This window comes from Arachis hypogaea, chromosome 16 (assembly GCF_003086295.3).
Source record: "Arachis hypogaea cultivar Tifrunner chromosome 16, arahy.Tifrunner.gnm2.J5K5, whole genome shotgun sequence".
Taxonomy (NCBI): Eukaryota; Viridiplantae; Streptophyta; class Magnoliopsida; order Fabales; family Fabaceae; genus Arachis; species Arachis hypogaea.
In genome coordinates this window covers 142,009,228-142,031,211 of record NC_092051.1, presented here as the reverse complement: position 1 = coordinate 142,031,211, position 21,984 = coordinate 142,009,228, and the positions used below count along the sequence as shown (strand labels likewise).

The window sequence follows — 21,984 nt, the reverse complement described above, 5'->3', positions numbered from 1 at the left end:
ACGGCTCCTTTCAATGACGACCCAAGCAACCGCAGCGACAATGGATGCTTCGACGACAGCAACAAGGCACGGCAATGCAGGAAGGCACCTCCTTCTCTTTCTCTCTCTTGCGTCTTGGTTCTCTTCTCTCTCTCTCTTTCTGTTTCTTTCTTTCATTCTCAGGGTGTGTGTGTTAGAAGAGGGTTAGTATAGATAAAATTAGGGTTAGGGTTGGGAAGAAAGAATTAGGATAATTTAAAAATTTTGATAAAATTAGAGGGTATGATAGTAAAAAAAAACTTGGGACATTACAATACTAACAATTAGCTAGATTAATAGTGGTTAAATTCGTTGAAAATCGGACAATTTGCGTCAAACTGGTAACGAATCGCACAATTCAGATCCACAAACTGCACACGTCCATGCTGTTCCAACAAAGGTGTTGATCATGCTAGAGAAATCTCTTTTGATAATTACCCTAAAAATGCATTTTAAGATTCGAACCTTGGACATGATTATATATTATATTTCCTAATTAATATATATAAACTAAAATATTCAATTAAATATTATTTTTAAATTTATTTTATTTTTGTTTATATTTATTCTATCTTAAATTAATTATTTTTTATTTGTACAAAACTTTTAAAATAAATATTAAATTTTATTTAACATATATATAAAATAAACAAAATTTTTTTGTTAATCATAAAATAATTATTTTTTTAATTTATAGATGTTTAATAAAATTTAATATTTATTTTAATAATTTTGTACAATTAAAAAATAAATAATTTAAGAAATTATTCGCATAAAATAAAAATAAAAATTAAATAAATATAAAATAATATTTAATTGAATGTTTTAAATTATACATATTAATTAGAAAATATAATGTATAGTTATGTAATATATTTTAAAAATGATGTAATATATAACAAGGAGCAGTTTGGCCTAATCCCTATCTCAATCTTATAAATCTATGTTTTATGATTGTGAGAGTTAATCCTAATCTCCTATCCTAAACAATTTATAAGATGTTTCTCATGGAAAAAATTAGGGTGTGCAATAGTTTTTTACATCATATATAGTTATGTACATCCATAAAATAAGTGTTTCGTTTTTTTTTTTTCTATAAAAATGAGATAAGATAAGATAAGATATTGAAAATAAGACCCAAAGAATAGAGATATAAAAATTAGTATTTTTATATTTTATTTAATAATAAATTAGAATAAATTATAAAAATTCAATTTATTCTCATTTTTTCATTCAAAAAATTTAGGAAGAAAAATATAATAATAAAAAATATAATTATAAAAAATAACAAAAATAATAAAAAAAATAAAAAATAAGTTGTGTCTTTCGTTAGTGTTTCTATATCTTTTCTGTTAGGATAAACATAAAATATATTATTTCAATATCTCTGAACACAATATTTCTATCCATTTCTTATTTGTTGAATAAAATTTTGTATTTCTATTCCTATTTCAATGTCCCGTATCTATAAACAAATGTAATCTTTATTCTTTTTTTAATTTTTCTTTTTTTAATTATTTTTTTCTTCTCAATTCTTTTATATATATATATAATTTTTTATAAATTCAATTTACCACTAGAGAAGTATAAATGTATAATGAATAAGAGATACCATGTGAAAAATATATTTATTTTTGTTCAAATTAGATTATACCTGTCGTTGTGTATAAGCCAAAAAAGCATATGTTCATTATCATGCGGAGAAATACCGGAGATCGAGAGAGCAGCGGCATTTTGGATGTATGGTTACGAATTTTTTGGTCACAGCAACAAATTGTAACTATACAGGATATCGTGATAAAAAAAAGTTATAGTCACGATTTTTAGAAAAAGAGTGACTATAAAATACTTATGATTACGGATTTTTTAAAAAAGGTGGCCTAAAAAAGTTTATGATCATAATTTTTGGGAGTGATTTATAGGGATCTATGGTTACGATTTTTTACAGTGACCAAAAAGGGTCTATAGTCACGATTTTGGGGGTGGGCTAAAAGGGTCTATAATCACGGTTTTGAGAGTGACTTAAAAGGGTCTATGTTCACAATTTTTTACTGTGACCAAAAAGGGTCTATGGTCACGATTTTTAAAAAAAGGTGATCTAAAAGGATCTATGATCACGGTTTTAGGAGGTGGCTTAAAAGTGTCTATGGTCACAGTTTTGGAGTAGCCTAAAAAGGTCTATAATCACAGTTTTGAGGTGATCTAAAGGGGTCTATGGTCACGATTTTTTACAGTGACAAAAAAAGGTCTATGATCACGATTTTAGGGGTGACCTAAAAGAAACTACGGTCACGATTTTTTGCAGTGACCAAAAAGAGTCTATGGTTACAGTTTTTCAAAAAGAAATCACATAAAAAGTTCTATGGTCACGATTTTAGAAGATGACCTAAAAATGTCTATGATCACAATTTTTTAAAAAAGAATGACCATAAAATATCTATTGTCACGATTATTTAAAATGGTCTAAAATGATTTATAGCGACAAATTTTTCATTTCTTTTTTAAATTTGTTCCCAAAACAGTGTCGTTTCTCCTCTCCCAAAATCCCCATTTTTTCCTTTATTTTTATTATCCCTCCCCAAAACGTGTTCGTTTCCCGTCCCTCCCAAAATCCCCATTCCCTCTTTAACTTAAAAAATAAATAAATAAATAACCATTTCTTCTTCGCAGAAGCTCTCTTTCTTCTTCAAATCCTTGTGTGTGTTGTTGCCAAGCCATCTTTCGTCTTCAAACGGCCGCCAGTGCTCGCCTTTTTGTTCATCTTCTTCTTCCCACCATCGTCGAGCTCACTTCCCTTCCTATTACAATACAAAATTGAAAAGGAATTGTATTGTGTATTGGTATTTGGTTTACAAGAGTATATATACATTGGAGTACGAAAATAATACATAACAAATTACATTAGATATAATATCCCCCCTCAAGTTGGCAGATAAATGTTTATCATGCCAAACTTGGAAATGAGATTATTGAACTGAGCTAGAGTTACAGGCTTAGTAAACACATCAGCTAGTTGGTATTGTGTCCGAACGTGAAGGAGATTCAGAAATCCTGCCATCACTCGCTCTCGAACAAAGTGACAATCGATCTCGATATGCTTTGTTCTCTCATGAAATGTGGGATTCGTTGCAATGTGGATGGCTGATTGTGAGTCACAAAAGAGCATAGAAGATGGGATGTCAACTTGAAAGTCAGAGAGAAGACCTTTCAACCAGGTTAATTCAGCTGCCACTGCTGCCATAGCCCGGTATTCAGATTCAGCGGAAGACCTTGAGACAGTGTGTTGCTTCTTCTTTGATCTCCAGGAGATAAGGGAATCACCAATGAAAACACAGTAACCAGTGACACTTCTTCTAGTGTCCGGGCAACCTGCCCAATCAGCATTAGCGTATGCCATAAGTTGCAGTTCTGACTTGGCAGAGAAGAGAAGGCCTTGTCCCACACTCCCTTTTAAGTACCTCAGTAAGTGGTGGAGAGCAGTAAGATGAGTGGTGGTTGGTTTGGATAGAAATTGGCTCAATGTGGAGACAGCATATGTGATGTCGGGGCGTGATATTGTAAGGTACATTAGCCTCCTAATTATACGCCTATAAGTAGAAGGATCGTGCAATGGGTCCCCATCAAAGGCACTCATCCTCAGATTTGTCTCCATAGGTAAGGAACTCGGCTTAGCATCAACAAAGTTGGTGTCTTCCAATATGCTCAAGGTGTACTTTCTTTGACTAAGGACAATGCCTTCAGGTAATCTTGCAAGTTCCAGCCCCAAAAAGTACTTTAAATCACCTAAAACCTTGAGTTTAAACATAGATTCTAACAAGTGTTGTACCTTGCACATCATTTTTTTGGAAGAGCTTGCCAAGATGATGTCATCCACGTATACAAGTAGACTATGCTGTCACCTGTGCCAAAAGTGAAAAGGGAGTAGTCTCTCTTGGATTGTTTGAAATTGTGGCTCAATAATATTGAGGAGAATTTAAAGAACCATTGTCTGGATGCTTGCTTTAGGCCATAAATGGACTTATTCAATTTGCACGCAAGATTCGACTCCTTAGTCTTGTATCCAAGAGGCAAATCTATATAGACTTCCTCAAAGAGGTCACCATTAAGGAACGCATTATTCACGTCCATTTGTAACAAAAAACAGTTATTGATGGCTGCTAGTGATAGAAGAACCCGAACAGTAGTTAATTTGGCCACTGGAGAAAAGGTATCTTTGTAATCTATCCCAGCTTGTTGCGTATATCCCTTTGCGACCAACCTCGCCTTGTATCTCTCCACTGATCCATCAGCCTTACACTTTACCTTGTATACCCATCTGCAGCCTATGGTGTGTTTTCCTTGTGGGAGAGGCGCCAAGGTCCATGTGTTAGTTTCTTCCCAAAGAATCTTCAATTTTGTGAAGTACTGTGAAACAGTGAGAGATCCTTGAGTTAGTGTTATCAGTGATTTCTTTAACTCAAAAATTTGAGGCGCGTTGCTTTGGGAGAACCTAGCTTCCAAATCTTGCCATAAAAGTGCAGCTGAGCCAGCGTAAATCACGCTTGTTGCGATATCTTTTGAAATCGAATTTAGCAACCAAGTAGTGACTATATCATTGGTGCATTGCCATGTTTCTGCAAGCACTGGATCAAGAGCAGGGTCTGGTTTTGGGAGGGAGCCATCAATGAACCCGATTTTGCGCTTTCCACTGAGTGCGAGACGCATCGATCGACACCAAGAAGCATAGTTATCTTCTTGAAGTGGTTGAGACACCAGTATGAGCCCTGGGTGATCACTTGAATGAAGTGTATAAGCGTCAGGAATTGACGAACGTAGCATCGAAGTCGGAGGAGCCGCCGCCTGTGACGGACCTTCATTTGGAAGGGTCGACATCGTTGCTCAGAAATTAGTCAAGAAGAAATCAAAGAATAGAAAGAATCGAAAGAATCGATTGAAGAAAAGGAGAAATCTAAGTGGTTATGATGTTCATGATAAGTACGAGAGAGGATCGTTGCGAGAAAATTAAGGAATTTTCTCGGAAAGAGTTACCAAAGAGGGAAAAAGGGGAAAAGCGTGAAATTTCTCATCTGATACCATATTACAATACAAAAGTGAAAAGGAATTGTATTGTGTATTGGTATTTGGTTTACAAGAGTATATATACACTGGAGTACGAAAATAATACATAACAAATTACATTAGATATAATACTTCCTCCCAGCCTCCACCATCGCCGTAGGCAGAAACCCCACTCTATTCACTGCGTATCTCAACTCAATCTCTCTTAACTGCGTGTGCCGTAGTCGTCGTTGCTCCGCTCCTTGCCGTGGGGCGTCACTGCTTCTTTGCCTCCTTGCCAGTCTTGCTGTTGCTTCCCTGCTTCGCGTAGTGTCTCCCCGTCACCGCGAGCTCCCTGTCACCACGAGCTCACCTGTCTCACACTCTCCGAGCTCACTCTGCATCGCCGTTCATCTCTCGCTATCTCTCCGGTAGGCCAATGCTTCTTCCGTTTCATCTCTTTTTCTAATTAATTTTTAAGATTCTGAGTTTGTGTTCTGAGTTTGGAATTTGATTATTTATTTAATTTGTTGAATGCTGATGTGATTCTGAATTCAATTTAATTTGGATCATGAGTTTAGAATTGGATTCAATTTAGTTGTTGTTGCTGATGTATTTTTAGTTTTGTTTGGATTCAGAAATTGGATTGAATTTGTAGGTTTAGACATTTGTAATTGAATTGAATTGCCTCCTGTAATATGTATACAAGTGGAACAGTTTTTGTTCATTAAACAACTAAGTAATATTAGGAGAATAAAGAAAATTATGAAAATGTGTTGCAGTAGTCTATATGTGTATAATCCTGTTATAAAATTCTGATTTTAACACACAGTCAGCATTTCATGGAAGACAAAAATTTTATTTGGCTAATTAGATCCTATATGTCTGAAGTGAAATCTAGTCTTTGTCTAAGATGTTATTGTCAATAACCTATATTTTAGTGTAGAATTGTTGAAGATGAGTTTGGGGTTATATATACAGTAGCTTTTACAAGAAAACATGGCTTTTTTGTTTTAAAAGAAAAATTTTCCATGGAGATAAATGAATTATTGAATTGGAAAAGTTGATACCTATTAATTACAGAATACTTGATGTGAAAAAATGTTATATTTTCTAGTTTACTTCTTAGCATAAGTAGCGGTTTTAATACTCTAGTTAGCGTCATGTTTAACTCGATTTTCTTTTATTTTCTCTTTCTGCCACTTATGTGACTCTTGTCTGTGCACATAATAACTATTTCAATTTTAATTTAATTAGCTAAGGTTTTTTTGTTTTGAAACTGAGAATAGAATTGCAATTTTAATTTAATTAGCTAAGGTAGTTTTATTTTCAACTCGTCTAACCATTGGAGTTCTTCCAAATGCACAAAGTCTAGATACTGTTGGTATGTTGCATGATTAAGTTTTTGGTTGTTATACTTTAGAATGGATCTGTTTTGATCATAGATTATGAGATTTTATTTCTTGGAATGAGGACTATATGCATGTGAACACACAACTGAGTGTGATATTACAAAAACATGGTTAATTGTTTGATATCTTACATACATATGTTCAAGGTCCAGATCAACAATTGCAGTTTCTCTTCAGGATGGTTTGCTCGTGATCCATCTGTCTTATCTCTTGTTGGATGTGTTTTACTTCAATCAAATTCAGTAGATACCAAAAGGATAGGGCAGATTTCGTTTGCTGATGATCTTTTTCAGTTATCTAAAGTTCACAATCTGAAGACGGTATCTGTTATCGGCAAAGCTATTCAGACTTTGACTGGTTGTAAGTATCTGGACATTAGAGGACTGATTTGTGTGTGTTTATAGTGTTAATAAAATTTCTTTCAGTTGATTGGTGATTTAAAAAAGGAAAAAAAAAATTCTTTTTGTTGTTCAAAGAAGAGAACATTCATGTATCTGGTTTTATTATAAATTTAATTATTATTATATATTTCCCCTATTGTTCCAATAACCAACAATCAATAATCTTGCAATGTATAAGATATTAAGATGTAACTCCCCAGGTCCTACTCATGCAGTTCCTGATTATTGTCAAATAAGTTGGTCCTACACCTTCTGCTGTAGTAGTTTATCATCTATCTAATCATACTCTATATATTATTTTTTATTTAAAAATTTAAGTGGTTTAAGCACTAATAGATATTATTCCATCAAAATAATAATAAATAATATAATACTCCAGTTTCAATAACAACTTAAATTAAAGGACACTTGTAAATTTTTTGCCCCTAGCATTTCCCATTTAAATTTGCAGAATATATACTTTATATTTTCTATATTAAGCTAACATTTGGTTGACTAATTATATTATATATCGATCTAACTGAATTATCACTTGTTTGGTTTAATTTGATTGTTAGCTTTCACCTAATATTTATCTGTTCCTAGCCAATTTCAGCAGCTTGCCAAGGTACCAAAAGTTGATGATGCAATCTTAATTAGTTTGGAAAATTTTACCAATTTGTAACTGAGTTAAAATTGCACCTGTCAAAGTCTTTTTCTATTAAAAACAAATTGGGTATCGAGCGAGCTACTAGTTGGTCCAGGTTTTTTTTCTAGCTAGTTAGGGACTCCGCTTATGTTTTGTAGTTTAATTTATATATAATCAATTTAATTCTTTTGCTTATTATTTTGAGTATCTGAGAGTTTTTTTCACATATTTGAAGGGTGAGTATATTTTTTTTTAATAACTAGCCTGTTAACGTTTTCTTGATTCAATATTTAACCAATTCCCCAAGAACAACTCTCTCATTCTCTACTTTTATATTTTGTTGGCTTTAATTGTTCTTATTCTGCTTCGATGCTGCAAGATTTTTTGCTATGATTCTGACGTGCTGGTGGCTAATTCTTCATATAGATTTCGTCGCATCCTTCTGTTTTTTTTTTTTTTTTTTTTTTTTTGCGTTTTTTCTTTTTAAATTTATTAGCCTTCTTTTGAATTTTGTTTTGTTTTGTTTTGTATACATGATATTTTTTTGTATTGGTAAAGACAATAGGAGTTGACTAATTATTGTAGAACTGTTTATAACAACTTCATATGACATCTCAAAATGAAGGAACTAAGCAGTAAGTTTATATCATACTTGTCATATAAAATAATTTGATCTTCCATTTATTTAGGTAATAAGTGGATATATGGTAGCTAGATTGTCACTATAATTGACCTATTAGATCATGTTTAGTGAGTTCAGATATTTGCGTTCTTAGGTTTAATAATGTTCTGTCAAAAAGATTGGATGAATTCACCAAGATTTGAGAACGAGTATATAGACGGTGTAAATAGTTTTTTAGAGTTTGCCTTCGTAATTGGAAAACCGGTTGGAAAAGAAATCCAATGTCCGTGTACAAAGTGTGGAAACGCTTATTGGCGTGAACGAGACTGACGTATATGAACTTATTTTGATTTTACTTGTGTGTAATAGGATCATCTTCAAAATATGAAGCAAGCTGAATACAGTGATGATGAAGCAGTTCAAACGGTTTTCGGAAAGGAGAGACATGGTAGAGTTCGTTTCTATGGTCGATCAGTTACAAAATCCTCTCTTAAAAAGGATAAGCAAATCTGACAAATGCAACAACAACATATTTAAGTGGTTTCAACTATGGAGAAAAATCAAAATAACTTAACTTCCAAGTTGGATGGTTTAACAAACTTGATCAAAACGTTGTTGCAACAAGTTAATCCTGGTATGAGTGCGGAACAAGTGCAAGTAATGATAGAAGCTGCCCAACAATCTCCGCCTGATGCGAGTAGTGCACCAAATGATGCGCGGCGAAGCATTCCTCCTTCACTTGGATCGAACCATGTGTCAAAAGATATGGAAGTAAGTACTGTCAAAATTAGTAGTTAAATTAATAGTGACTGATTGCTGTTGATGTTAACTTTATTCTTGATTTATTGGCCTTAAGTGTAAACCCCGTAAAATTAGCAAATAATTAGTCAATAAATTAAATTTTAATTAGGAAAATTAAAAATGTAAATCCAATATAAAAATAGAATAGAGCTCTTCAAAACGAGAATTTTGATACCAATTTCGAAAAATTTGACCCAAAATTGGATCGGATGGGCCAAACCGGTTGAACCGGAGCCCAAACCGAGCCTGTGGGTCCAACCGAATCCATAATTAAAAGGGGACAGAATCACCTTCTTCCCCATTTTTGCATCAAACACGCCAAACAGGTTGGGGAAGGAAGAGAGCTTCCTAACCCTCATCAAACCTCCCAACCACCATAACTTTTCCGTCCGAGCTCCAATCGCCACACCGTTCGCGGCCATGCGTCCAGCGCGTCGAGATCTACGTTTCTGTTGGATTAATTTTACCGGTTTGATTTAGCTTGCGGAGCTTATTGCGCTTGAGTTGCTACGCATGTGGGTACGGTGTGAATTAAGTTTATATGTAAGCATTGGAATTGAAAAGTGAGCTTTTGGAAGCTTGATGGTGATTGAGGCTAAGCTTGTGGCTGGTTTCTCTAAGCTTGAGGGGCTGTGTTGTGACATTGGGGGGCTGCCTTGGACTAACTAAAGTGATCGGCCAAGGTATGGTTTAGGTTTCGCGCGTTTAACATATAAGGTTTTGTGAAAACTTAGGCTAGAGAACCATAAGTTAAGTTGAAATGGCTAAATATGTTAAATGATTAGCTTTGTGATGATGTTGGATAAATTAATGATTGAGCTTGTGTTAGAATTTATGAGCATGAGTTGTTGGTATTGTTGAATGTGATCTTAAAATTATTAATGAAGGGTTGATGATGATGTTGATATATGTTAATGGAATTTGGTAATTATGGCTTGTTGATTAAGTCAATGATGATTTATGAGTTGTCATTAATGAATTAAAAGAGCAAATTAAGAATGTTTAAAGATTTAAGCTTGTGGTTAAAATGATGAATATTGGGATTATTGTGTGGATTTTATGGAATGGTATGGGCATTGACATGCTAGTGGTTGGTGATAATGGAATAAGGCTCGATATGTTGCAAATATGCAGGTTTTGTGAGTGATGATAAATAAGTTTGGTAAAAATGGGGTTTGGCATGTTTTGGTAGACTTTAATTTTTGATGAACTTTGGTAGTCCATAACTCGCTCCTCAAATTTTGGATGAAAATGAGGTTTGTTTTAAATTAAAGAAGGTTTTAAAAGCTTGAGATTGATATAAAGTTTGCAGGAAACCGAATTTTGTAGAGGAAGTTATGGACGCCGGAAAATCGGTGCAAAAAGCTGAAATTTTGAACATTATAGCAGAATCAGGTTTTTCTGATGTGTGCCCACGCACATAGCTGTGCGCACGCACCAAACAGAAGCAAAAAGTTTACTTGTCCGTACACACGCCTTGTGCGCACGCACACACCAAGATAGGTCTTCTGTTGGTGGCGCTAGCACAGGTGAGACGCTAGCACAGGTGAGGCGCATGCACACCAAGTGATGTGTGCGCACGCACAGGTGTGTGCGTACACACACGCCCTGTTTTCTAGCACCTGAGTTTTAAGATTTAAACTTGGTTTTGAACCCCTAAACCTCTATTTTTGCCCTGTTAACCGCAGATTTTACCAGTGAGCTTAGTAATTAGTGGAAGGTAGGAATTTGGGGGTAACTTGGGAGTGAAGTAAGAGGTAAATGATGAGTTATATGAAGGAGATGAGAATGTTAAGTGAAGTATTATGCCATGGCTTTGCTAAATGACTATATAATGATTATGAAAATGTAATGGCTTATGAATGATGATATTTGAGATACGAGTTTTTCTGGGTAAGAACCGTGGCTTGCCACTACGTGTTTCAAGTTGAATCTCAATACTCTGTTGACCCTACGTCGTAAAGGTGATCGAGCACGTATAAATTTTCGGGTATGGATAGCTCTCATTGAGTGATTTGAATGATGAATGAATGTGAATTTTATGCATAGACTCATGGGGATGCACGACAGGAGACAGTCTAAGGTTTTCGGACATGTCGGGTTGGCTGGATATCCGACAGATGAGCCTCATCAGCCATAGGATAGGCATGCATCATGTGTATTTGTTTGTTTTGGTTGTTATGCACTACCTGGGATTGCCTAACTGAACATATGTATCCTGCTACTTGTATACTTGCTACTTGCACTATCTGCTTCTTACTTGTGTGTGAATCTGTTTGGTTGTTTGTCTCTGCTGAATTATGGATGACGGAGGGACGGAGGAATGGTGAATTAGTTAAGTGTTAGGTGTTAGGTTTAAGGCAAGTGAGTATAGTATACTTAGATTACCTACCCCTATTCATGGCTTTTACTTAGAAATTAAGTTCTATAATTGTATGACGAAGTTCTAGGATTGCCTCTGGCATTCCCAGGACTTTATTTATTATACGCGTGACACCTTTACCATGTTGAGAACCTCCGGTTCTCACCCCATACTATGTTGTTGTTTTCAGATGCAGGTCGAGAGGCTCCTCGCTAGGCGTCTGGATTCTGGAAGCGGAGTAGTCCTGGGTGTATTTTGGGCTTTATGTTTGTATATATATGACTCATGTACTTAGCTTGCTCTCCAAGAATCTTGTTTATTTTGTTCCTCATAGAGGCTAAAGGAGAGTTAGAGGCTTAATTCTGTATTTTGGGTGTTGGGATATATATATATTCTCCGGCCAGCCTTGGCTTCGCAGGCTGAGTCAGGAGCTAGTTCCTCTGTATTATTGGCACTCTTATGACTCTTTACTTATTCCTATCCTTAGCTTTTAGGTTTCTTAGCACGCAAGTAATTCTTTTCCTCGAGCGTTGCGCTTTTTATTTTACGAATTTTGTTTTACCCATTTTTCAAGGCTCCTATTTTATTATATTCTTTCTACTATTATATTTATGTATTCTATTTTTAGAGGTCGTAGCGCCTCACCACTTCTGTTTTACATCCTAGGTGTAAAACTCTGTGTGGTAAGGTATTACATTAAGCGAATCTACAATAGAATCTAGATTGTTAGCATAAGGCTGCTAGTTCTTATTATACCTAGTATGTCCTTTTTATGTGGCTCAAAACCTTAGCAAATGCTTCTTGTTGTTTAGTGGTTGAAATTTTAATGTTGATTGACTTATTAAACTTGTGCTCCATATTCATTCCTCAACTGTACTGCATCATCAAAAACATTTTTGCTATGTTCTAACATGTTTATTTTTTTTGCTAGCAAGAGGATATGATGTGAAGAAAATATGTTTTATACAAATATAAGATGAGATGGGTCTTATAATGATTTTGGTTATCTAAATATATTATTTTGATGTGTTCTTTACTTTTTGATAAGAGACTTTATCCGATATTACATGTAATGGATAAATTATACTCTATTTTGATTAGTGTTGTAATGGATATCTAGTTTTTAATGAAACTTTATGATTTAGATTTATTGAATTTCTCATTCTTAGATTTATTTTGTGATTATCATCATTTTGGGATGTGATTATACTTTAAAAAAAATTAAATCTCGTAAAACAAAATAGGCTATAGTCACAGTTTTAAAGAGGGGTGACCATAGATAAGCTATGACCACGGTGAAAACTGTGACCATAAATAAGGTTATGGTCACGGTTTTAAGGAGGGGTGATCATATGAGCTATGGTCACGATTTTTGGAAGGGGTGACCATAGAGGCTATACCGTGACCATAGATTAGGCTATAGTCACAGTTTTCGTAACGACGTGACCATAGAGCAACCTATGGTCATGGTAAAAAAACGTGGCCTAAAGTGCCAGAATTTGAACACTAAAATCGTGACTATAGATAAAAAAAACTATGACTATAGGTCTATGGCCACGAGAGAATAGGTCACGGTGAAAAAACCGTGATCATAAGTCAAAAACCATAACCATAGACTCATGATTACCCTTTTCACTAGTTATGGTCACAGTTTTTCACCGTGACCATAAACCTTTTTTTTTGTAGTGGAGAGAAGTTTTCTCAGGAGGAGGACCTCATTGATCGGAGCATCAAGAAATCAAAAGCGAATGGGGATGATAAAATTTGAAAGGTATCAAAACCTAAGCTCTATGATAAACGAGAGCTGAACTCAACTCTAGAGAGAGGAAGGAGTAGAAAGTAGAATATAGAAAATAGAAAGAAAAATAAGGGAGGAAATCTGTAACAAGTAGTGTTTTTATAGTGATAGTAGCAGCACTTATCACGTGTTATATCAGAAAATATCTATAACAAACTTCAATCATCTGTAACAAACTTCGGCAGCTTAACAACGTTATAATTTTCTTCTGGCCTTTATTCTTATATTTTTGTAAGAGGGATAGAAATCGTGATTGTAATAATATGTATTATGTAATATTAGTAGTTACTTGTATAAGAATTCTTGTATGTTTTTATATACATGCATGTTTGTAAAAAGAAAAAGAATTTTCGATTTTTCAAAGAAAACAGCGATACAATTTTGAGTTAAAAGTCTCTATTTTATTATTAAGTATATAGAAGTCGTCGTAATATCTTCGTCATCAGAGTGACGCAGTCAAAAGCGTGATAGTCTGATAGTAAAGTTGTTACATTAGGTACCCTTACAACTTAATAAAGATGGGCCTATCTCATTTATGTTTTGCCAACGATATTATTTTTTGGGGAAGCTTCGTTGGAACAAGTGGAGATAGTCAGAGGTATCCTGGATTTTTTTTTGTAGAGTATCTAGACAGAAAGTTAGTTTCGTGTGCTGTTCTTTGATAACATTTCTTTGGATAGAAAGGTTGAGCTAAGTGGAGCGTTAGGCAGGCGCCTAATCCCAAATCTTTGCAAGTACTTGGGAGTACCCCTCCTACTTGGTCGTGTGAAGATGGGTGATTTCCAGTTTATGGTGGACAGGATGACGAGTCGCTTAAGCACATGGAAATCCCGCAATCTTTCCTTGTCAGGCAGGGTTACTTTGACCCAATCAGCTTTAGCCACTATTCCATCCTATATCATGCAAACTATGCAGATCCCATTGTTTGTTTGCGATAAAATTGATTCTATCTACAGAAACTTCATTCGGGGTGGTGCCAATTTAAGTAAAAAGCCACATTTGCTGAGCTAGGGGAAAATGTGCTCACCTAAGAACCAGGGTGGTCTCGGTCTTAGATCGGCAAGAGTGCTGAATACCGCCAACGTGATAAAACTAGCTTGGAAGCTCCTACACAACCGAAAGGACTTATGGGTGAGGGTGTACAAGTGTGGAGAGGATCTTATTCCCATCATTAATAATTTCACGTCTTGATAGGCCAAGTGATATGTTGGATGAGATTGTGAGCGAGTCTACAAATGAAAACCGTTGGAACTAGAATTGGATTAGGGATATCCTTAGGATTGGATTCCAATTTTATCTACCAAAAAGCCACCTGAACTTGGTTTGGGGATGATCTTATTGCTTGGTCCCCAAATTCCAATGGAGAATTCACCATTAAATCAGCCTACAACTTATATGTCAATTTCTTGGAGGATCAGAGAGCCGTTGTCTTTGATAAAGTTTGGAGGATGGTTGGTCCACAGAAACTCCGTATCTTTGTGTGGCTTGTGGCAAACGAAGCGTTATTGACCAATGATCTTAAATACCATCGACATATGGCATCAGATAATCTTTGCGCTCACAATACCTGGATGAGCATAGACAATAGACTAAGAGGATCTTAGTTCTTCCAGCAACAGCTTCATACCTGACTCCTCAAAAATCTATCCGTCCAGTCCCATCACAAAGCGGCTCCCTGTCCCCTCCTGTTTGTGATGAGTAAGTTAAGTACTCTTTGGTTTCGGCATCATAAATTTATTTTTGAACCAACCATCTTCCTGCGTGAAGATTTATGGCATGATACTACTTTCTTTTTTGTTAAGGATTTATCATCTTGTCCAAGAGGAAGTGGTGTGGTTTACGTGTAGCAACACAGGTTATTTTCTTTCCTCCCTAATCTCCATCCCCAATTTCTTCCATTCCTTATTTTAGCAAAAAAATTTTAAAACGTTGATTTTAAACGTGATAGGAATATTTATAGAAAAAATGCTCAAAGGTAAGTATAATTTATTATTTTTTACAAATATTTTAATCATCAATTAAATTTTTTTAGTCTAACAATCTAATAATATATTTAGCCTATATTTTTAAATATTGATTAACTGCTGATCAAAAATAATAAATTCTACTGGTACTCTAACATATATATATATATATATATATATATATATATATATATATATATATATATATATATTTGTGTTACATTTTGCTTTGTTAAAATTCTTATTCAACTAATTAGATTGCAAAAATGCGTAGAAAATTAACTTTTAAATTAGTGGATATCAATTTTTTTTCTTTTATTATCAAAATTACATTTTTAACTTTTACTATTTATAGGATTTAGGATTTATAATTTTAAATTTAAAGCGAGTGGATAAAGAAGAGATAAAATGATAGTGGTATTAATAATTAAGAATGGTATTAAAAGGAAGAAAAATTAAAGAAAAAGTAAAAAAATTGTGAATGAGACCTTTTTTTTCAAATAGTTAAAATTGGCTACTAAAAATTAATTTCCTAATTAAATTCATAAAATAATTAAAATGCATCCAATGAAGTTTGATAAACTTTTGGTTTTTACATAATAATATTATTATTATTATTATTATTATTATTATTATTATTATTATTATTATTGAGTTGACTTGTTCGTTTCAATGGTAGTTGGATTCCTACAATGATTTATGTGAAACAAAAATAAAAGATAAAGATCATTATCGACCATACATCATTTTTTTTTACACACATTTTTTCTTTGTCATAAATGATGTGTGGTGAATTATGAGAACAATTAATCAATGTATAAATATCAGTTTCGACAATTGTTATCTAAACTTACCCACATTGTTATTGTCATTTGTTCAAGAAGGACAAATACCTATGCTCTTACTACAACTTAAAAACTAAGTAATATTCTCTACATTCATGTTAATTTATCCTTTAAAATTAAACTTGTTTATTTAAACACATGTTAATTATGCCCCCCTTTCTTCACCTACCTGTTCCTTTGATATGTGTCACTATCTACATTTATACCAAGTCTTCTTTTACCTCCTATTTCTTCAACTGCCATTTAACCCAACTTTTCATTTTCTTTGTCGACCTCGAAGACCTATCATTCACTAAATTTGATGCAGAAGTTCCTTAGTATAGGCAAATTATATTTTAAACTAATAGCACTAAAACAAATCAATCATATATATATATTACTTTTGGAAAATCCTAGATTAGGGGTGGCAATGGGTAGGATAGGGTAGGGTTTGGAGCCAACCCTAACCCTACTCGCGGGTTGAGATTTTTATATAAACTCAACCCTACCCTATCCGCGGGTTGAGAATATCTCAACCCTAACCCTACCCGCTCTTAACTCGGGTACCCGACCCTACCCGCGGGTTACAAAAAAAGATGCAACATTATTATATAACTTGATGATAATTTAAAATAGAAGTGACTTTTATGTAAAAAAAAGTTTATTAAGTTATCAATTAATGATCTTTTTTTAATGACTAAGGATCTTTTGCATTTAGTGAGAGGTCTTTGGTTCAACATCACTTAAAACATATTTTTATATAAATATATAACATATACATATATAGGGTGCGGGTTAGTCGGATAGGGTTGAGGCTCAACACACCCTACCCGACCCGCACGAAAACTCTACCCGCACCCTACCCTACCCGCTGCGCATCGGGTTGGCAACCCTACCCGACCGGGTGGGGTCAGATTAGGTACCCGCAGATAGAGTACATATTGCCACCCCTACTCTAGATGGATAATGATGATAAATGGAGAAACAGGGATGATGAGGTTTGTAAGATGACCATGATAAGTGGAATGGACAATTGTGTACCATGTATAAATATACAAACAAATATTCATCCTAATATATGACTACAATTCTCCTAGGTATGTAATTAATTAGGGGTACAACAACTACACCCTACTGATAAAAAAAAGCCCATTAAGAAGGAAAACAGTATCCCAAACTCGAGAGTCATTATTCTAATTTTATTTTTATTCTCGTTCACAGTAAAAAAATTCATAAAAAACAAAAAGAAACAGTCGACAATTACAAAAAAAAATATTTGAAACGTAATAAAAAAAATTTTTAATTTTATCCAAAAGTTTTTTAATTATAATAAAGAAGAATGTATTCTGAATATAAAAACATTCAAAACATAATGAAAGTGAGATATCTAAAATTATTTTAAAAATATTCAAAACATAACAAAAATATATTCAAAATATAAAAAATAAAAAAACATCAAAAACTATGAAAAAAAAATTAAGTTTACTACATATATAGTTGGTTATCTATACTTTTTTATAATCAACTTAGATTAAACTTTTTTTTTTCACTATTCTATAGAATAAATTCTAAAAAAAATGTAATTATATATTAAGAAGAAATGGTTTAAATTGTTAGATGACTTAGGAATCAGTCACCAAAAAAAAAATGACTTAGGAACCAATTTTTTTTTTAAATTTATTTTGGCATAAATTTATCTATAAATCTCACTAGATTTATTTCCGTAAGAGTTTTAAATTGATAACCTTTAAATGAATATAACCCTAATACTTAAATTATTAGCTGTGTTATAGTGCTATACAATTATATTAGATGATATAATTAAAAAGAAAAATATTGTGTAAATGGTAAGCTTTTAAATTTATATACTGTTTTTATTATCCGTTGAATGACAAGTGGAATTTTTTTCATTTTTGGTAAATATTTTAACATAAATTTAACTATAAATCTCACCCATCTAAATTTTAAAAGAGTTTTAAATTGATTATCTTTGAATATAATAAATTATTCTTGATGCTTAGTAAAGAGATACTTTATATTATGAATGTTAATTTTTATATGGTAATAAATAATTAATGATGTCATGAATGTCTAAATCAAACCTTAAATGGTAAGACTCATGAGTATTTAGTACTTTAAATTGATGCTCGTGAGATTTTCTAACAAAAAGTTTGTAAGTCCGTAGCACCATATTTCTATACAAATGTTTTACATGAGAATTATTCTTTGTTAATTTAATTTTACAATATTACTTTCCAAAACCAAAATTCATCATCACCGATTATATGACCATTTGAAAGCACAATAAATAACTTCAGTTTAAACTATTGATGTTACATATATATATTGAAATTATAACTCTTTTAAAATATTTATTATTGAAATAAGGACTTATGATATCACAATTCTAATATAAAATAAAACACAGATAATTTAATTTATATATTTAGTGTGAGTGATTTATCAGTAACTAAAATTGAGCGTACATGAAATATTTTTTCAGTTCATTCCCTTAGTAATAGGAACATGTTTTTCTTTCCCATTATGATAAATAAAGAGAAAAATAAAAAAATAAAAAAATAATTAAATACTCTAATTTAAGTGTTCCCTTGTCCCCTTCAAGCGCAAATAAACACACTTCTCCTTCTCTCTCTCCAGTCTTCCACTCAAAGCCACTACTTCTCACACTTTGTGCCTCAAACACGCTACACTCTCTCACTCATAACCATTGCCCTTATTTCCCCTTCTAACTAATCCAGAACATTATTAATTACTCTTGCAATCTAAACACACGCATATATAGATAGATACAAATTAAAATATTCAAAACCAAAGATGGAAACACCAAGTTTTTTTCAAAACAGCTTCTGCTCTCAATTCACCTCTGATGATGGCGACAACAACAATAACAATAACAACACCGCTGTAAGCACAGGAGACAATTTCATCGTGGAAGATCTCCTTGACTTTTCGAACGATGACGGTATCATTGCCAACAATAACGGTGTTGTTGCCACCTTGGACTCTGTCACAGGAAACTCTGGTTCAGCCAATTCCTCTAATACTACCGTTGTTGAAAGCTGCAATTCCTCCTCCTTCTCTTTCTCTGGTTGCGAACCCAGTATCATTGCGGATATTGGTAGTCGGAGTCTTGTGGATGGTCATTTCTCTGGTGAACTTTGTGTTCCGGTATATTATATATTTTAAATATATCTTAGTCATATATATAATTCTCTTCTTGTGTAAAAGATGCTTTATATAGACAAAATAATCACTTTAATGTTAAGTAAAATGAAAAATTTTCATACTTATGAAATAAATTTAATTGAATGATGGTATAAAATGTTATATATATAAACTTTGGTTTTTCATGAATGTTTTCTTTTTTTTTCTTTGAAATTGATGGCATTGTAATGAGAATTCTTTAGGTTTTTTTTACAAAGTAAATAAAAGTTTTTCCTCTATTTCATGTATAAAGATCTTTCATATTAATAAATAAATACCTAATGTTACAACTTTTTTTAATTTTAAAATTTTAATTTTTAAAATTAAAAGTATCATATAGATTATTAATGTACTCACAAAATGAATCAAATAAAACAAAAATTATCATTTTCTCTTTTCAACATTGAATAATTTTTCTTGTAGAATATTTATGATCATGTTTGTTTTTGTTATTTTTGATATCATAGATCCTTCTGAAAAAGTACATGCATGTTTTAACATTGTGAAAGTTATAAAATTTGATTTCTTTTATTATTTGTTTTTGTAAAATTTTTCAAGAAAGGTAAGATTTTATTAAAATTTTCAGTAGATATAACAGATTACTATGTATGAAAACAATTTTTTTTAGGCCAAAAATAGTGTTGCCTAAAAAAACTACTGCCAAATGTAGTGAATTAAATTTTGTAGAGGATTGTTAAACTACGCTTTTTTTTTTTTGTTTCTTTTGTATATGTGTTGAAGTAAAACCTTTTTATTTTTAATTTTCATTTAAATAAAGAACATTGGTGTTTGAATTTTCATTTTTTAAATTTTATTTTTTGCTTATATATCACATTTTTTCCTTCTCAATCCAAGTATCTCTTAAATTTTTATTACAAAAATTTTATAAATTATTAAATCTAGTTATTAAACGTAATATTTTTTTCAAGTATCTCTATCTCCTTTGTAAAGTTATTCTGTACAAACAGAATATTAATTTTATGTATCTGTATATATATATTTACATGTTTTATTTGTTTTTTAGTTGAATAATTAATGGCAACAAAATAATCAAATTTTTATGAATGCAAACAAAAAAATCTTTATATTTTTCTACTTTTATTTATATTTTAGTTATAAATGTGAGTTTTGATTAAATTATTTATAAAGTTTAGTTATACATATGATGTCCAACGTAGCACAAATGGTCACTTCTTATTAATTTATAATTATAATATTTAGTAGATAAAATAAAAAAATATTATTATTAAAGAAATATTTTTAATATTTATTTTTTAAAAAAAATAATTAGACAAAATAAATGAACATTATTAACTAACATAAGCATTGGTAGTATGATACTATGATCTATATCATTGTGTTTTTAATCAAAACAGAGAACTATACAATACAAAAAGAGGTACATCTATATTTATTTGTACTCCTAAACATAGATATCTCTCTTACTTTTTGTATAATTGTGAAGAATTATTATTAAAAGAATACCAAACTAATACATGTATTTATGGTTTTAAAATTTAAAAGCAGTATGACGACCTGGCAGAGTTAGAATGGCTTTCCAATTTTGTGGAGGAATCCTTCTCCAGTGAGGATCTACAAAAGATGCAACTCATCTCAGGAATGAAGAGACCAAACGATGATGCTTCATCGGAGGCCCACAAGTTCCGCGCAGAGCCCAACAGAAAAAGCCCAATATTCAACTCAGAAGTGTCAGTGCCAGCCAAGGCCCGTAGCAAGCGGTCTCGTGTGCCTCCATGCAATTGGACTTCGCGCCTACTGGTACTCTCTCCAACTCCGACTCCCACAACGTCATCATCATCAGAACCTGATGTGATGGTCCCTATTTCTACTCCAACTCCAGTGTCCTTCACTATTCCGGTCACCGGAAAAAAGCCGGGGAAGACAACAGGCAGAAAAAAAGAAGGTGGGGATTGTGGTTCTGGTGATGGTCGCAAGTGCTTGCATTGTGCTACGGACAAGACACCGCAGTGGCGGACTGGGCCCATGGGCCCTAAGACGTTGTGCAATGCTTGTGGTGTGAGGTACAAGTCAGGCCGTCTTGTGCCAGAGTACAGGCCCGCGGCAAGCCCAACGTTTGTGTTAACTAAGCACTCTAACTCACATCGAAAGGTTTTGGAGCTTCGTAGACAAAAGGAGATGATGAGAGCACAACAACACCATCATCAACACCAACAACAGTTCATACAACATCATCATCATCACCAGAACATGATGTTTGATGTACCCACAAACGCTGATGATTACTTGATCCACCAACATGTTGGGCCCGATTTCAGGCAGTTGATTTAGGTGATTTGGTAGGGTAGAACGATAATGGAGGCTCAGGTAATTTAATCTGTAGTGGATCGGAGTAAGGTATGTCAGGAGAGAATGTCACTCTTTTTTTTTTCTTTCAATTTTGTTAGGGATAAGTTTTCTTCCTCACTTGAAATTTGAGTTCACATAGACTAGTTTAATCATGACCCTAAGGTTTGTTCAAGTTGTTATTGTTTAGGCCATATTTGGCAAACTCCAATTATCAAAATTTCACCGAGGCAATTTTTTTGGCTTTATCATTGCGGTTTTCTTACGAGAAATAATCTGTGTAACTTATTTTTCTATGTATTCACTTAAAATTCATCACTTTCTTTTAAAATGATTACATGAAGAATTTCTTATTGATACATAAAAAATGAGTCATTTATAGTATTTTCTTATTTTAATTTCATTTTTATTATTATGTCATGATGAATATAGTGACTTAGAAAAGGAAAGTTAAATCTAGACTTCTTTTAACTTTGCTTGCTTCTTTTTCAAATTAGATGAATTTTGTAGTATTTGGTGAGTCACCTTGAATTCAAAAATAGGAGATACTTTTAATTTGTCTCTTAT

The 21,984-nt window shown here is 32.9% G+C and overlaps 2 protein-coding genes and 1 long non-coding RNA gene across 4 annotated transcripts; 2 read left to right on the top strand and 1 right to left on the bottom strand.

Moving 5' to 3' along the window:
- Positions 1-2,704: 2,704 nt before the first annotated feature.
- Positions 2,705-3,856, bottom strand: LOC112755422 (uncharacterized mitochondrial protein AtMg00810-like). Its single transcript, XM_072220754.1, has 2 exons — positions 2,973-3,856; positions 2,705-2,816 (listed from the first exon to the last, which is right to left on the bottom strand). Exons 1-2 carry the CDS (start codon positions 3,854-3,856, stop codon positions 2,705-2,707), a joined length of 996 nt encoding a protein of 331 aa, XP_072076855.1.
- Positions 3,857-5,133: 1,277 nt separating this feature from the next.
- Positions 5,134-11,805, top strand: LOC114925571 (uncharacterized). Of its 2 annotated transcripts, none has more exons than XR_011874612.1 (4): positions 5,134-5,486; positions 6,614-6,827; positions 8,488-8,889; positions 11,472-11,726. It is a non-coding gene; the product is annotated as an uncharacterized lncRNA (long non-coding RNA). The 2 variants fall into 2 exon arrangements; XR_011874613.1 differs by having other exon boundaries at positions 5,165-5,486; positions 6,620-6,827; positions 11,472-11,805.
- Positions 11,806-18,702: 6,897 nt separating this feature from the next.
- Positions 18,703-21,737, top strand: LOC112754122 (GATA transcription factor 9-like). Its single transcript, XM_025801711.3, has 2 exons — positions 18,703-19,056; positions 20,620-21,737. The coding sequence occupies exons 1-2, from the start codon at positions 18,703-18,705 to the stop codon at positions 21,400-21,402; spliced, it is 1,137 nt and encodes a 378-aa protein (XP_025657496.1). The 3' UTR covers positions 21,403-21,737.
- The last annotated feature ends 247 nt before the right edge of the window (positions 21,738-21,984 follow it).